The sequence below is a fragment of the Theobroma cacao genome, chromosome 1, assembly GCF_000208745.1.
Source record: "Theobroma cacao cultivar B97-61/B2 chromosome 1, Criollo_cocoa_genome_V2, whole genome shotgun sequence".
Classification (NCBI taxonomy): Eukaryota; Viridiplantae; Streptophyta; class Magnoliopsida; order Malvales; family Malvaceae; genus Theobroma; species Theobroma cacao.
Genome location: NC_030850.1, coordinates 11,956,528 through 11,972,300, shown reverse-complemented (window position 1 = coordinate 11,972,300; position 15,773 = coordinate 11,956,528). Strand labels below are relative to the sequence as shown.

Below are 15,773 nucleotides of genomic sequence, written 5' to 3'. Positions count from 1 at the left end.
TATATTAATATTTTTCTCATCACCATGTTTTTTCAGGTTCACATTATCATTATGCTTTGCATTTGCATTTGCATTTGCATATTTGGCTTCCTCAAACCCAAAAGCACAGCGCAAACTGGATCCAAGGTAACTTTTGCACAGCATCATACCTTCCATCAGTCACTCATTCCGAGTTTCCAATTATCCAAAGCAGGGCCTACAATACAAGTTGACCTTTCATTATTACCTTGACAAGAAATAGGCTGCTTAAGTGATAACAGCAGGTTCATTCCATTGCTATAATCCTGCACCTTCATGTGAGTGGTCTGATCAAGTTTAAGCCTATTTGATAACCTGTCTTGGTTTATTCTCTGGAGAGGAAATTCCCAATATCCATTTCCCAACATTAAACTTGGAATTTGTCCCAAATTTCTTTTTGGAGTTAGTACTGAATATGAGCCGGGTGAGCGCCATCGTTGCGATTCTGGCTATGGCTAAGAGCCTAAGAAGCCTAGACCCAGAACATCATCTACACCGCTTGAGAAAGTAGTGCAACGAGGGAGGTTGGTCAACATTGTATTTCAGAATATTGGCTTAGAAAAATGTTTGGTTTTCTTTTCAAGTTTTTGCCCCAGTGGAATCCGATGTCAACTTTAGTTAACTAATCCCTTCCTCTACAAGAGCCTTTTGACTTCTTTGTGTTTCCATTTTCTATATCCCATTGGGTAAAATTCCCTCTCCTAATACTACTAGGGTGCTAGCAAAGAGACTATTTAAAGGTGGAGAAAACGAAGAAACTTGGGGCTCAAAGAATCCCTTTACTTGGCGATTTGAGCAAAACAGGGAATGAGTTCGGTTGTGTAGTCAGATTCCAAGAAGCTAATGTGTAAAACAAAGGTCGTACCAAACAGAATCAAAAGAATTTTCATTCCCAAAGAAAAGTGATTTCCGATCCACTGTGCCTTAACCACAATTATGCAAATCATTATTTCCAAATCCAACTACAATTCCTAAGTCTTACTCTATCGCCATTGATTAAAAGTAAGAGAAAGCTTGTGAAAGTGTTAAAACTTTGGGACAACATATTCCATGAAAAGTTGGAAGCCATTGAAATCCCTTTGTTCTTGGCAATCAATCAATGCCCCAACTGGAGCTAAACAGCAACTACAGAATGCCAACAAACGGGAAGTAATTGAGCATCCTTAGGCATATAGACTCTTTGTAGTTTCCACTTTCCGGCCCATCTCAATTCATTGCATTTTGGCATCGAGTGACTTTTGCTAAAAGAGTAGAAGTAATCAAGGAGAAATAATACCCAGTACTAGTAGTAATCAACTGATAATTCCCATTTAAGGTTGAGCTAGAAACACAATTGGAATCCATTTATACACAAAGGTAGTCCAAACATTTGCCTAACAAATCCAACTAAATTCACAGTAGACCCCTCCCAAAAAATTCCAAAAAAACCAAAACCAACTACAATCAAATTAGCACTAGTAACTATCTCTTTCAACTACTCCCCCTTGGCCCTTTATGCTTGGTCTTTTCAGTATCCCGTGGGAAACTCGCAATTACCATACTCTGCAAAAGAAAACAAAAACACTCATTTTTTTAGCCTTTTAACAAAGGGAAAGATGATTAAAGCTAATTACATACAACACTCGTACATTTTTTTATTACAACTAAAATTAATTGAATTCCACAAATGCTTTCACTTCACCCAAAGGTCAAACTTTACAAGGACAACAATAATTCAGGCAGGCAAATTGCAGGCGCGGCAGAGCTGCACCATTAAATTTAATTTAACACGGTCTATCTCACAGAAAACAGGGGCCCACAACAGTGACCCAATATATAAAGACCACGTCAGCAGTTGAAAGATTCCAAAATCACTTTCACCACTTATCACGTGGCCTTTTTTTGACCTGGCGTGCACCATTGTTTCCAACCACAAGTGACCGACTAACTCTCTAGGGTGCAGGTTAACAACTCCACTTCACATGTCACTAATATGAACCTTAGAACAGTTCGTAAGCGTAAATTAGCAGATTTTGCGAAAAAATACTACTTCGTATGCGCCAAATTAAATTTTAAAAAGTTAACGAAGATCAAGGGGCTTAGGATAGAATACGTACTGGGTGGTTGGGTGACGACGTAGGCCGCCCCTCCAAAATAACAAGTTCCCATCTGCCGCCCTTTCTTTTGATAATAACTGTTGAACGCGAACGAGGCGTGGGCTTGGATGGTGTTAGGATCGTAACACGTGGCACCTGGCTGGATCGAATGGCAATCAGCACCTCCTTCACCACATGCGTAATCTAGAGCCGCCTGCAGCTTCGCCTTCCCAGCTTCACCGTTTGCAACGCACCACGTGTTTCCCGTCGTGCTCTTCGACACGCTCCCTCCTCCACCATTAACGGGTGCAGCTGCCCCTTGTTGATTCCCAGCTACCGGCGACCTTTTATCCCGGTAGTTCTTCACCCCTTCTAGAGTGAAAGGAATGTCGTAAACTTTTTCCTCGTTAGGATAAAAAAGCCCGTAATTTCTCTCCGATGTAGGCCCGAATTTCTTGTTCTCGTTAAAAAGGGCAAACAAATAAACGGTGAGATCTGCCTTGGGTCTCAAAGGGGTCCCACCACCGATCAAGATCCGACGGACAAGATTTCCGTTATAAGCGGCGGCGTTTTCGATACTCGCGCCGTTCTCATTTTCATCTCCCTTTGATGGCCAACCCGTTTCCGTCACAACCAACTTAATATCATCATATTTCAAAGCAGACATTGCCGCGAAAACGGCGTCGATTTGAGCATCGAAAAGACTAAAATACCTCAAACCGTTACCGGGATCCACTACACCCGGATTCTCTCTGAACAAAGCGTAGTCCAACGAGATGACGTCAGTGTTTGATTCGTAAGCGAAAAAGGGGTAAGCATTAACCATGAGGAAAGACCCGGTTTGACGAAGGAAATCCAACATGGGTTTAAAAACGGGTTCAATGAGTTCAGGTCGGAAAGATCCGGCTGATGACGGGTAAGAGTTTTGGAGAGCGGAAAGGGCAATGGGGGAAGAGACTTTAATATCTGAGTGAAGGTTAAACTTAACCAAAGCTTCGTGGATATTCTTCATGGCGGGTACGAGGAACTTGGTCGTGTTGTGAGGGTCCACGAAGACTTCGTTACCAACGGCAATGGCTTCGATTTCAGTGTGAGGGTAGTAAGCGGCGACGTTTCTTTCGACCCAAGAGTTGGCAAAGGAAGTGCTCTTGGCTGCAGCGAAGAGTTGTTCGTTGGGGAGGTCGACGGTTACTTTGATTCCTGATCCAGATAATGCATGGAGAACGGCCGGGTCGGTGTCGTAGACTTTGACACGGTTTAGACCATGGGATTTTAGTAGCTCCACCACCTTGGTTGCTGACGGAAGGTTGTTGGCTATTCTTCCATAGTTTACTCCAACAGAACCACAATCTGCAATGGCAACAAAAAGATAATATGTAACTTTTAACCAGAGAAACAACAAGCAGAGAGAAACAAAATGAGAACTCAAAATGTAGCTTTACCTGCAAGAGTGAAAACAGAAATGAGTAAAACAAGAGAAGTAATGAAGGAGCTCCCCATCGCTCTACTCTTAACTTTTTTTGGAAGCAGAGCAGAAAAGAACAGAGGAAGCGGAAGTGAGGAGTGAGGGAGTGGGAAGTGAAAGCTAATGGTAGGGTTTTTTTAGTGTTTATTTATAAAAAAGAGAGACAGAGAGTGAGAGAGGGAGATTAGGAGTGAGTGGGAATAGTGTTTTTTTGAGGAGATCGAGATGCTGGGGTGGGACCTGGGTGTCAGGGGAAATTGACAAGAAGCCAAAGGTCGCAGAGAGAGAGAGAGAGAGGCGCTGGCAGGCAAGGCAAGAGAGGCGGAGTCTGCACGGACCACGATCCTCCACTTGGGTTCATGGCCTAAAAGAGCAAAAAATGGCTTAAAAAAAGGTGATATTGGCCAGTACACCCCACGTGGCCCCACTTACTCGACCGTTTTATGTCAAAGTACTTTTGCCCCAATCCCACATCCTTATGCTTCTCACCTTGATCAACATCAATGCATCATCCTTCTCCATTTCCTCCACGTGTACTATGTGAGCTGGAAGTCTGGAAAAAGATGGGATTTGACAGTGGGGTTCATCGGGGGTGGCAGTGGGGAAAATGTAGGGGATAAAAAGTGATGAATCCTGTGAAGAAATTAATAATGGCATGTGTATTAGATGAGACTGTTGGAAATGGGGGTTCCCCTTTTTTACTCAATTTTTGAACGTTGGGCTAGCTGGGGACAGGGAACTGCCGGTGCTAGACTGGATGCAAGAAAAAGAAAATTGCCTAATAATTGTGCCTTTTGTGTAGTGTAGCGAACCAGCATCTAAATCTGTGAAAAAAGGGTGTTAACGTTCAGATACTTTCTCCATGGATTTTGACGAACAAAGTTTTGTGCAATGCACCCAAAAAACGGAAAAAAAAAATCACGTTCTAGAACTGCCTAGCTTAGTCTGTTTTCAACCTCAGGAGGCCACATGGGAATGGTGGAATACTGAAGAAACGGCCAACTGGCTCAGATTGTTGCATTAAAAGCGAAGAAGCTAGCTCTGTCATGAGTACAAACAACATATAATCTCTGCTTTGGTTCCATTCTCCCCGGATTCCAAACCATTAACAGAACCGTGATCAAATGTTTCATTTGCATGGACATTTTTTTACTTGTTCAAATTTTGATGCTCACTCACATCACATGGAACCATCTTTGTTGACAGAATTTGGCTTAAATTTGATAACATTAATTCTATTCCTAGCTCATTACACCCTCATTTGTCACTTTGTGGGCAATTCTAAGTAAGCGTAATTCTGCACCATAGCTTAATCTATCATTAAGGGGAAGAAGCTTTTCACTCTCATACCCCACCCATTGTTTGAATTTTTTTTTATTTCTTAAAGAAAAATATTTATAATTAATGAAAACAGTATTTATTTTTTAATTTGAAATTTAAATATTATATACATGTATTTCTCATGTATTGTTGCTCTGTTTAAGCAACTTGGTGGTGTATTTTGCTGTGGGTGTTGTCTGTTTTAATGAATTTCATTTGTTAAATGAACTAAAAAACGTTCACAACCCTCAAAATGGGCCAAAGCAAAGAGCTCTGCGGGTGAGTGGTCCCCAGCCTAATGTCCAAGCCCAACCTCAAATTGGAGAAAAGGCCCGGCCTTGGCCGTGGTCTAGAAACAAGCAACGTGTTTCTTTTGTTGCAAAATGACGGAGAACTGAGAGAAATGATAGCAACGTGTTTCTTTGTTTCCAGAGTAAACCAATTTGTACAATACGAACTTGCAGATGTAGTATTATTTATAATTTATTTTGCACTGTTCAAATTTGCTTATAAATTATAATTACTTTAATATATTTCTCATAATTTGAAATGTGAATTTTTTTATATGAATGAACTTTATATAAATTACCAACTTTAATGTAGTCCACAAAATATTTTAATCAAATATATTAAGAGGAACAATTATCCAATTTAAACGGAATTTCGCTTTTGACCAAACAAGAAAACAGCGTTGCTTAAGTGCTTCTCAAATCAACCAATCTAACCACATGTCAGTTGCTGATTAGTTCAGCAACAAAAGAGGAAAGGATAAACCAGTAGCATTTTGCCACGTCATTACGCTGACGAAACTCGAGCTTGCTGGAACTAGTAAAGAGGGAAAAAGGAAAAAAACAGACTCGCAGTCGTGCTATAAAACGAAGTGGAGATCAAAGCAAAGAAAAAAAAAAAGAAAACCCTAATTCTACAAAAAAAAAAATTGAATTTGAGAAGAATCGGAAGCAGAAAGAAATCGCTGAGCAGGGAAAGAATGTCGGGGCAGCAAGAGGAAGATAAGAAGCCGGGCGACCAATCCGCGGCTCACATCAACCTCAAAGTCAAAGGCCAGGTCTTTTTTCTGTTCTTTTTAAGAGACTTCTTTTAGGGTTTTTTTTTCTTTTTTTGTATATTGATTTTCTTTCAATTAATAACCTTTTTGGATCGGAGTTGAAGTTGTTTTAATCAGTTATGATTGAATCTGTAGAATTTCCATCTTTCGTTTACTACTGTTTGGAGATGAAATTTCTACCATTAAAAGTCGTCTTTTGTTTTTTTCCCCTTTGGCTTGTTTGTTGGGTTGTTTTTAATTTTATTTCCTCATTTATCGAAAATTATGGTAATATGGGTAAGTATTTATTTCTTAGTTTTTAAATGTTAAATGTTCTTTTTGTAATTGTTCATGTGTGTGATATTTGAACTTTGGAGTATAATACGATGCTGATTGGTAGTTGCAGAGATTGTTCTTTGTTATCGCTGAGTTTAATATTTGAGAAGAGAGTTAATATCTGGTGATTCTGAGTTGTGTAATAATTGATTGCGTTTTCAGGTTATACAATAATATTACTGATATTGAAAAGCATGATTATGGTGTTTAGCAGTGCATGGTTACGGGTTTAGCGTGCTTTAGATTAATTTAGAGTACACAGGATATGGTGTGTGTGGTACGTTATAACCAAATTAACCAGTAATTATAACTTTCTGTTTGTCTTTTATCTTTGGTTCTTTGGTTGCATAACAACAATACTCTCTCCCTAACCTTGCCGAAAGGAAAGTCCATTTTTCATTCTGATTTTTCCAGCATCTTTTAGTAGTTTCTTTCTTGAACTCATTTTAGTTTGGCTGTCATTTTCTAGTCATCCCGTGGGTGTATGTTCAAATGATTTTTCTGTATTGATCCAGTCTGGAACCATGTAAAAAGGATAATTTTGGCTTGATATATGAATTATGGGAAATCAGTTGTTGATAAAATTATGGGGTTTAGGAAATTTGTAGGTTCAAATAGTTTCTCTGCTTTGGGGCTAATAGTTTCCTAAATCACTTTTTAGGAAATTTGGTTGGTGTGGCCTTGAACAGACCTTGATTTGACTTATCATTTGTAGAAAATTCTGTTAATTTATTATTGGACGGTGCTCCTACCTGTTTTGGCTTAAGAAGTTTAATTGCTTTTGTTGAGTAAGATCAACTTGTGAACTGTCCAGATTGAAGGTATTGATATTGTCGTAGTAAATTCTAGATTTGTAATATAACTTCTCGGATTTAGCACTCCCCTTTATTTTGGACTAATTTATATTATGACCATAGGATGGGAATGAAGTTTTCTTCAGGATCAAAAGAAGCACCCAACTGAAGAAGCTTATGAATGCATATTGTGATCGGCAGTCCGTGGAGCTCAACTCAATTGCCTTCTTGTTTGATGGTCGCCGCCTGCGAGGAGAGCAAACTCCTGATGAGGTATCTTTCCATTTCTTTCTCTTACCCACACCATCACTTGTACTATGTGCACATGCTGATGGAAGTTTGTTCAATGCATAATGAAATTTCATGTTTCTTTTGCTACAGCTGGAAATGGAGGATGGTGATGAGATTGATGCAATGCTGCACCAAACTGGTGGTGCAAATGCTTCGACAGTGTTCTCACTTGTGTGAAAGCAAGTATTAATTTACTGTTTTTAGTGCTTAAGGGTAGAGTTATTGTCTAATTATGTGGATGTTATATAGAGGTTTATTGCTATGGAATCTGCTATAGACTTGTGTGTCTTGTTATGAAACATCTAGCTCTTTTATCAAGAGCTTTCATGGCTACTGTTTACCAAATGATAAGAGGAACTCAGGACTTGTTTTCGATATTGCTTAGTGTTGATGACTGTTTAGCAATTTCTAGCTATCCAGAAGTTCCTTGTTATAGGATTGTGAGGATTCCTCTTCTTTTTCTAAATATGGCTCAACCTTTGGTGAAGTGTGTGCAGCAAGTACTGGCTGGCAGTGCAGTCCTAGTTATTGGAAGATTTTCTGGGTTGGTGGTTACTACTTAAGGACAGAATGAAGATTGTCATTTTTTGCCCATGTTTGGATCCGATTCTAAATCCACTCCCCAAGATGTTAAAGGAAAGCATATGCTAGCGGTAATTTTTTGTGGCAAAGGATCAACATCTTCAAATAGTTTCTACAATTGCCGAGAGAAGCCTTGACCTATATATGTTGAAAAGCATACACCCGAACAGAACCACTGAACAAGTAATCGTGATCAATGGTCGTCTCAGATTTTGGTTAGTTAAGTTTAGGTTTTCTTTGGTTGCAAAATAACTTTCATTGCAATTATTTTATCATCATCCCTTATTAGCGGTGGCATATAACAGGGCAATAGCCACAAAGCTTTAGTTATGGCTGAAGAAAAGAGAAACATTTTGGAGGACACGAAAAGATGGCAAAATCATAGTTACATAATCTACAAAATCAACATTTATCACCCAAAAGCATGGCTAAACTTAAAAACTTTCCAACTCTTTTTTTGTTGGATAAATATACAAAAAAACTGTACACAATATTTACACATCAGAAGCTGACTACATAGATACAGTGGAATAGTCGGGGTAAGAGGAAAACAAGTAAAAAAGAAAACGTAGCTGAAGTTAATGAACACAGAGAGAGAGAGAGAATAGCCAGCTTCCGAGACACAAGGAATAAAAGAATGAAATTATCTCCATCCTATAGATGGTATTCTTTTTCCATGATAGCTCTTGGATCTCATAGATAGTATTTCAGAATGGGACTGCTCATTCCTTCCTTCTCCTTTACAGTTAGCTTTCATTCAAGCTTGTTAAAAGACTTCCGCATCAGAATATTAGCTCTCTGGAACAAGGATACGCTCTCTCCATCTGTTATACTCAAAATGACAACGTGGTAGGACTCTCTCTACTGGGGACTCTCCTCCTTAATTCCAACTGCAAATCCATAATCAAGAAAACAGCTTAAGGAGTTGCACATAAAGGATTGCTGTTTGCATCTTATAGCAAACTATGAATTAATGAAACTTCTAGCAAACATAGAAAACTAATGCAATAGAAGTTTAATTTTCTAAGGATCATATTTCCGCCAGCATCGTTTCTAGGCTGGAATTAAAATATAACATTAAGGCTTCAATATAAGATGGAATAATAAAAAAGGCTGGGAGGATTTTTAACAGGATAAAAGGGGTATGAGAGGGGATTGTCGACCTAGTATCCACTGGGGAACTAATACTGGGGTGTAGATGAGACAGCATACATAGGGGACCGACAGACACTCCTTGAGGCCAAACAGAACCCATGTTAGCACTGAATGAGGAAAGACGTGCATTAACCACTAGGCCACTCTTGGGTGTCGATAAAAAATTTCATAAAGAAAGCAACATGTTATTGCAAGAGTAAAAACATATCTAAGAACACGGACAATCAATCTTGTAGAATCCATAACAGTAAATCTATGAATTTCACATGTGCATCTGAGCAACTTAAAATCATGTTTGCAATATCATGAGGAGATGAGAGCTATGGATTAAACAAAGATCAAGCATATGATTGCTTACTGGATATTGAACTCCATGTGTTGATTTACTACGTCTAGGATCTGAGGTTCGTGATCTTGGGATTCCACCAAATGGTCTTTGGATAAAATCTTGTATATGATTATAAATGCTGTACACCATTGCACCAAAATGATCATATAAGTAAAAAACACATTTGAGCTTAGTTAAAAGTGCTTGAAAATTAAATTCATCTAGTGCAAAATAATTAACATGGCCTCACTGGTCATTGCCCCTTTACCTTTCTTGCATGCTTATATGATCATGCCGATAAGTAACTAACTTCCATGGAACTTGCATAATTACTACTAATTTTAGTCGATAACATCAATTTAGAAGTGGAGCTATGATATGAAAAAATCATGCAGATACTTGCATGCTTCATATGTCTCACTCTACCCAAGTGCATGCCTGGATCTCTAGTTAAAGCTATAAGACAGGACAAAAAATAAATGGCATAAAAAAGGACAGGATAGGGTAAAATATCACACCTTAGGCGATGTCTGTTGCAGGCTGTGAAGAAGGCAACAAAACCATTTAATATACTTCTGACAGCACGAAAAACCTGAAAAGTTCACAGAAAAAAAATAAGAAAAAAAAACGTAAAGAAAGACATATTTATTAGGTTATAGTAATGTCTTCTAACCTGGGAAAAAAGGTCATTCCAAAGTGAACGCCATATGGAAACTTCATGCGTGCTCACTGTTGCCTCAGAAGCTGAAGCAAGCCGAATTACGGTACTTAAAGACCGCCATATATCCCCCACCAAATCAGAAATGAAGCCACACACAGAAGCCATAAAACTGGCTAATGCAAGGGCCAGGCGTATCGGGGCATATAGTATTTCCCAAAGAATCCAAAATATAGGATACAGGATGGAAGTTGCTGCAGTAGCATGACATAAGAAGAAACAAATTAATATATTGATTCTATGCTTAAAATTAGGAAATAGCTTAAGAATCATCTAATGACCTACCAATGTTCCAGAGAACTAAGCCTACAAACCATATAGGCATCAGTACAACCTCTATGAGAGCTTCCACTAGATTGTAGAAACAACCAATCACAATCCATATGACCGAAAAGAAGCTTTCTACCACTTCACTGAACAAATTCCAAATTGGCAAAAGGAAGCCCAAAACTTCCATAAATGGTTCTGCCAGTGGTAGATTGAGAAATGAGAAACATGACCGAGTAGCACGCATAACTGTCAAAAACCACTTCACAGCCTTCTGAAAGTTATGTAGAAATAACATGGTTCCCAAGTACTTAATCCTCGATACCATATCCCAGGTTTCTATCCAATCGAAAAGTGGCCCACATAAACGAGAAGCAGTCGCCTTAAGAACAGGGACATTTTTGTATAAATCATAAAATCCTATTAGAACAGTAACGATTGAAATCAAAACGTATAGAGCTCTGGCCAGAGGGCACATCCATGGGCGATAGATATGGCAAAAGCCAGGATATGATTGAAGGAAGATGACCCAAGATGGAAGACCAGCCTCTAATAAACGAAGTAACCTCAGATTAGGTGTTATTATTTGCTGCAATTTAAATGGGAGATCTCTATCATCAAATCTAAACAAAATTAGAACATCCCTATACTCTGTTGCTTCGACTGCATTTTCGTTAGAGTTGTCTAATGAGTTTTCAGCTGGCTTTTGGGTTTCCTCAAAATAGACATCAACTTCAACTCCCGTAGTAATTGCCTTGGTTACTTTCCTTCTCTTATAAGGCCCAGTAGGAGGAGGAGTATGTGGCTCAAAAGTTTCACAGTCCATGGTTGCAGGGTATACCCTAAAATTATCATGGGGGAAGTTATCCTCGATGCTGAAACTATCATCATGAATATTTTCACCATCATCATCATCATCATCATCATCAAGAGTGATCGGCCTTGGAAAATCTTCTTCAGCATCATAGAAGACCTCTCCTAAAAAATAATCCAGATTAAATACTGTATTAGCACAGCAAATTCATTTCATTGATTTGAGAACAACAAACACAATGTAGCATCAGGCTTCTCAAGTCTATCAGGTGGTAAACAGCAAAACCAGCATGCACTGGATCTGAGTTCAGATTTCAAATTTTCTTCTAAGTGAAATGCTATGCTATTAGAGAAAGAGAAAAAGGGATGTGCCCAGAACTGAAATATAAATTATGGTAGGTTACATAGACTAATATACAGAACCAACTGAATGCATCCACTAATTATTTGACCCATTTTCCAAACAACTTTTGTACCTATCATAGTGAACAGATGTAATGGTAACTTCACCTACAAAAAATATTTGCTCTGTCATGCAAAGGCATAAAGGAAGCTGCTACTTGAATTCAGATCGAAGTTAATTGTGCTCTGTTTTCAGCATGTTCAGAGACTTAGAGGGCACAACACCTCAATTGCAACTAAGCATGAAATAATACATACAATAAAACTGATTTATGAGGAACAGAGTTAGCACATACAGTATAAGACAACTATAGGAATAGCATACAAAATATTTGTAGTCAACCATACACATATGCAGATGAAAAGCTGACATACAGGTCATAATATCAAAGAAGTTTTTCCTACAATACTGCTTAGACTGACAGGCTTAAGGTCATATCTAAAACAACTGAGGATTTCTATTTAATTTCCTTCAAAAGTTATGAGGAGGATTTGCAGGTTTGACAAAACTAGCTGTCAAAAGAGAAGCACAACACTGGAAACACATTTACATACAACTCCATTTCAGGTATCTGCATCCCTTTCCAGCACGTTGTTATAGGCAAACAAGTTACCAGCAAAACAGGCAACTGGAAACACATGTTTAATGCCTGTTAAGTTTTCAGAGACAACATGTTCTCTAAAGCTTTGACAAACCAAGACCAGTAAATATCAGAGGCCAAGTTTTAGGAAAAAGCAACCAGACAGAAAACTAAAATTCCAATAGTCATAACTTACGATATGTAAATGCCAACTCATGAAGAACTTTACTACAGCATTTATACATAAAGTTATAAAGAGTTGTCGATACAGGGTAATAGCATAATAAAGGATTCAAAAACTGGCAAACTTTAGAATACATAGTTTAATAAGAAAACAGAACCTAACAGGCTAAGGAAAGTCACACTGCTTATCTAAGGACAATGTCTGGCTTCTCACCAATCTTTGAGCAGTATACCTAAGGTATCCTTCTCAAAATAATGTACAAGTTAAAGACTACAATCTTACATAAAGGAGTTCAAGGAGGTTACTCTAGATTGTTGACAACAAAGGAAGTGCTAGGTCCACACCTCCTATAACTCATAACAGCTAGAATTCTCCATTGTTGACAATGTCCTTGTGAGTTCAAAGGGAACAGAGGATAAAGTAACTGAGAGGGAAGCTGATAAGAATTGATGAGAGGAAACAACTCTCCTTTACTTTGTTAAAGAATAGCATGTGCAGTAGAGCAAAGTAGAGAATTCATGAGCTAATATTACTGAAATTCTAAAGTTTGACTTGACTTTGATCAACTAAATACCTAGGCAAAAAATTATCAAGATACACATTCAACTGGTTTTAATTATTATAAGTTCGAAGAGATTCATTCATTTATAATCTTTTAAAGGTTGATTAGGCCCTCCATCAATTGTACTACACCTAGTGAGACTTATAAAGCAACCAAATATACTTTACTCCTCATAACACTATAAGGTTCTTGCAAGCATGCATCTCCAGTTTGCAATTTATTAACTTACAACAGTTTCTTCTTTTCATTTTTTTTTTTTGTGTCCAAAAAGATATAAATGCTGAGGAAAGGTAATCCAGTGCAAGTCAAGGATCATAAATACATCTTTTCTACTAATGTCTTCATATATGGAGGCAAGAAGTACCAATTGCTGAATCCAAATACTCTTTCAAGCGACGCTGCTCTGAGAATGTTCCTGAGAACCATGAAGACATAGAGCTTGCTGCTTGATCGATGCTGTCAAATTCCCATCTTCGCATGAATTTAGCCTCTACGGCCAGAGATGTATCGGTCTACAAATGAGATGAAAAGCACTTGAACAAAATGACCTTGATAGTGAAGTACAAGAAAAATACAAAGCACATAGAATGGCAAATACCTGAAGCTCATTCAAGTAGTTAAGACCTCGAACATTGGACCATGTGACTTCAAATACAATGAAGCCATACAATGTCCTATGCAGCTCACTGCTAAGATGCAAGGAGGTTCTCAGTTTCTTAACAGGCAGCAAAACCCTCTTTTTAGACAATGTTGCAGCATCAATCAAAGAGAACCATCTCTCAAATTTCTTGGAATCTTTCGCATTTGATTTGGAAGAAGTTCCCTTTCCCTCCTTTCTCTCCCTACGACCTTTGGTGTTAGCAAAAGGAGATAACCTGGACTGTTAATAGATAAAGAATGACTTAAATTCAATTATAATCCTCTCCATATTGATAAATAAAAAAAAACCAATATTTTCAACAACCTTGGTAACCATAAATTGCCATAAGTGAGCTCGCCGTGAACCTAAGTCCCTGAGCCATGGCCGGTTGTCCACCAAAATGTAGAATTTCTTACTCTCAAGGGCCAGGAAAAGGCTAAGATCAGAAAGATAAGACTGCAAGTCTCTGCAAACATACATTACACAATAAAGAATCATATGCAATTAGAAAGGCAAAAACTCTGACATATAAATTAATGGACATATCATATGGTCAGGAAACTCAATAAAATTGTATAAATCCATTTCCAGATCATAGTCAGGAAACTCAATAATACATACATACATACATATGGAAAGAAAAACTTGAACATATAACTGCCGTCACCCTTCCCTAATTATTTGGTAATTACTAAATTCATCCGAAAGCTAATAATAACCAAAAAGAACAATGTGAATCAATAAAGTTACTACTATTTGTTGACTCAGTTTGTAAGATTTCCATCTAAATAACTTTAACAAAGCCAACAGAATTCCATCCATTTATTATTTCTTGTCCTTATAAACAACAAAATTACCAAATAAAAAAAATCATTTAATCTCATCAGAAAAAGTAATAGGCAATCGAAGAAAATAACAATGTACGTAGAATGTATAAACTAGTAATTGAAGCCAAATTTTTAAATTAATGAAATTCAAGTTACATAAAAAATAAAAGGAATTTCTTTTTTCTAAAAACGAAAAGGTTGATTAATTACCCGATTTGGAGGCCGGTTAAAGGAAAAACAGAGCATCCATCATCGTGTTTCCCCATCAAAATTATGCTCTAAACTCTGTTTTGATTTCAAATCACAGCAAATCACTGCTTAACAATTAGCAAATAGGAAAAAGAAGTAAATTCTCATTAATATCCAAAACAAGCAACATTATTATTTTAAATATTCAGAGAGAGAGCGGAAAACGGACCTTGATGAGAGGAATTCCATGAAAATGGAAGAGAAAGGAAACAATCACTCTTGCACTTCATAACAAAACAGGGGAAAACAAGCGTAACCAAGCAGAGAAAACAGGAAAAAAAAATCAATGGCGGAAAAAAGGGAGGAGAAGAAGCGACACGCACATCGAAACTAACTTCAAAAAAAATGTCAGAGAAATGACAGCAAAAGAATCAGATATAAAGACAAAAAAAGAAAACCAGCAGATAGTTCTTTTTTTTTAATATTTTTGTATAAATTAAGGAAAGAAATTGGTTAGGGGCAGGGGAAGGGAGGGAGTTGCTTGGCTTGGAAGGCGTGGTGAAGCAAGTAAAGATTCGACACGTTAAGGACACGTCTGAGGATTCAAAAAAGACGTCATTTAATTCGAAAGACAGAAACAGAAACCCAAAAAAAAAAAAAAAGTTAGTATTCGTTGATGCAGGGAGGGAGGAGGTTGAAGGGGAAGGGCATAATGGGAAATTGGGGAAAGGAGTTTCTGGAGATCTGATGCTTCCCGCGCCAGGAGATCGTTTCCTTTGTCGTTGTCTTTGCCAGAGAGAAAGAGAGAAGAGAGAGAGGAGGTGATCAAGTATCTAAATTTCCAGAGGAAGACGGGATTTTCCTTCTTCTTTTTTTTTGGGGGGTTTATAGGAAGGCAAGAAATCCGGGAAATAACCGAGACATGCGCGATAATGCATTGAGGGGGATTAAATTTTTGATGTGCTACGGCTGCATCTATCTATTTATTTGCGTCTTATTTCTTCATCGTGTGGAGTATTCATATCACGGCATTATTGCCACTTTCTCTTCGTAATTATTAATTAACAAGCAGTAATATTAATAAATGAAAATGTTAAATGGTTCAAATTTTTTTTTTAAAAAAAAGTGTAAATAATGCAAATTATAAAAATAAAAATTAATAGTTAAACGTTTGCACTGTT

At 37.7% G+C, this 15,773-nt stretch overlaps 3 protein-coding genes across 4 annotated transcripts; 1 reads left to right on the top strand and 2 right to left on the bottom strand.

Annotated features, from left to right (window-relative positions):
- On the bottom strand, positions 1,302-3,669 carry LOC18612351 (glucan endo-1,3-beta-glucosidase 12). The gene is made up of 3 exons (XM_018123761.1): positions 3,536-3,669; positions 2,115-3,443; positions 1,302-1,560 (listed from the first exon to the last, which is right to left on the bottom strand). Exons 1-3 carry the CDS (start codon positions 3,591-3,593, stop codon positions 1,526-1,528), a joined length of 1,422 nt encoding a protein of 473 aa, XP_017979250.1. The 5' UTR covers positions 3,594-3,669; the 3' UTR covers positions 1,302-1,525.
- Positions 5,718-7,721, top strand: LOC18612350 (small ubiquitin-related modifier 1). Its single transcript, XM_007049110.2, has 3 exons — positions 5,718-5,944; positions 7,177-7,326; positions 7,435-7,721. The coding sequence occupies exons 1-3, from the start codon at positions 5,867-5,869 to the stop codon at positions 7,519-7,521; spliced, it is 315 nt and encodes a 104-aa protein (XP_007049172.2). The 5' UTR covers positions 5,718-5,866; the 3' UTR covers positions 7,522-7,721.
- On the bottom strand, positions 8,300-15,546 carry LOC18612349. 2 transcript variants are annotated; one of them, XM_007049109.2, is made up of 10 exons: positions 14,822-15,546; positions 14,614-14,717; positions 13,901-14,042; positions 13,535-13,816; positions 13,301-13,448; positions 10,413-11,372; positions 10,083-10,321; positions 9,928-10,001; positions 9,440-9,548; positions 8,300-8,816 (listed from the first exon to the last, which is right to left on the bottom strand). In XM_007049109.2, exons 2-10 carry the CDS (start codon positions 14,667-14,669, stop codon positions 8,760-8,762), a joined length of 2,067 nt encoding a protein of 688 aa, XP_007049171.2. In that variant the 5' UTR covers positions 14,670-14,717; positions 14,822-15,546; the 3' UTR covers positions 8,300-8,759. The 2 variants fall into 2 exon arrangements, with proteins under 2 accessions (XP_007049171.2, XP_017979240.1); XM_018123751.1 differs by having other exon boundaries at positions 14,614-14,688.

Coding starts and splice junctions, on each gene's coding strand:
- LOC18612351 (XM_018123761.1), bottom strand. CDS start 3,593: ATGGGGAGCTCCTTCATTACTTCTCTTGTTTTACTCATTTCTGTTTTC. Junction 3,444..3,535: donor TTCTGTTTTCACTCTTGCAG/GTAAAGCTACAT, acceptor TTGCCATTGCAG/ATTGTGGTTCTGTTGGAGTA. Junction 1,561..2,114: donor CGTCGTCACCCAACCACCCA/GTACGTATTCTA, acceptor TTTCTTTTGCAG/AGTATGGTAATTGCGAGTTT.
- LOC18612350 (XM_007049110.2), top strand. CDS start 5,867: ATGTCGGGGCAGCAAGAGGAAGATAAGAAGCCGGGCGACCAATCCGCG. Junction 5,945..7,176: donor ACCTCAAAGTCAAAGGCCAG/GTCTTTTTTCTG, acceptor TTATGACCATAG/GATGGGAATGAAGTTTTCTT. Junction 7,327..7,434: donor GAGAGCAAACTCCTGATGAG/GTATCTTTCCAT, acceptor CTTTTGCTACAG/CTGGAAATGGAGGATGGTGA.
- LOC18612349 (XM_007049109.2), bottom strand. CDS start 14,669: ATGGGGAAACACGATGATGGATGCTCTGTTTTTCCTTTAACCGGCCTC. Junction 14,043..14,613: donor TTAACCGGCCTCCAAATCGG/GTAATTAATCAA, acceptor GTATGTTTGCAG/AGACTTGCAGTCTTATCTTT. Junction 10,002..10,082: donor GGAATGACCTTTTTTCCCAG/GTTAGAAGACAT, acceptor TGAACTTTTCAG/GTTTTTCGTGCTGTCAGAAG.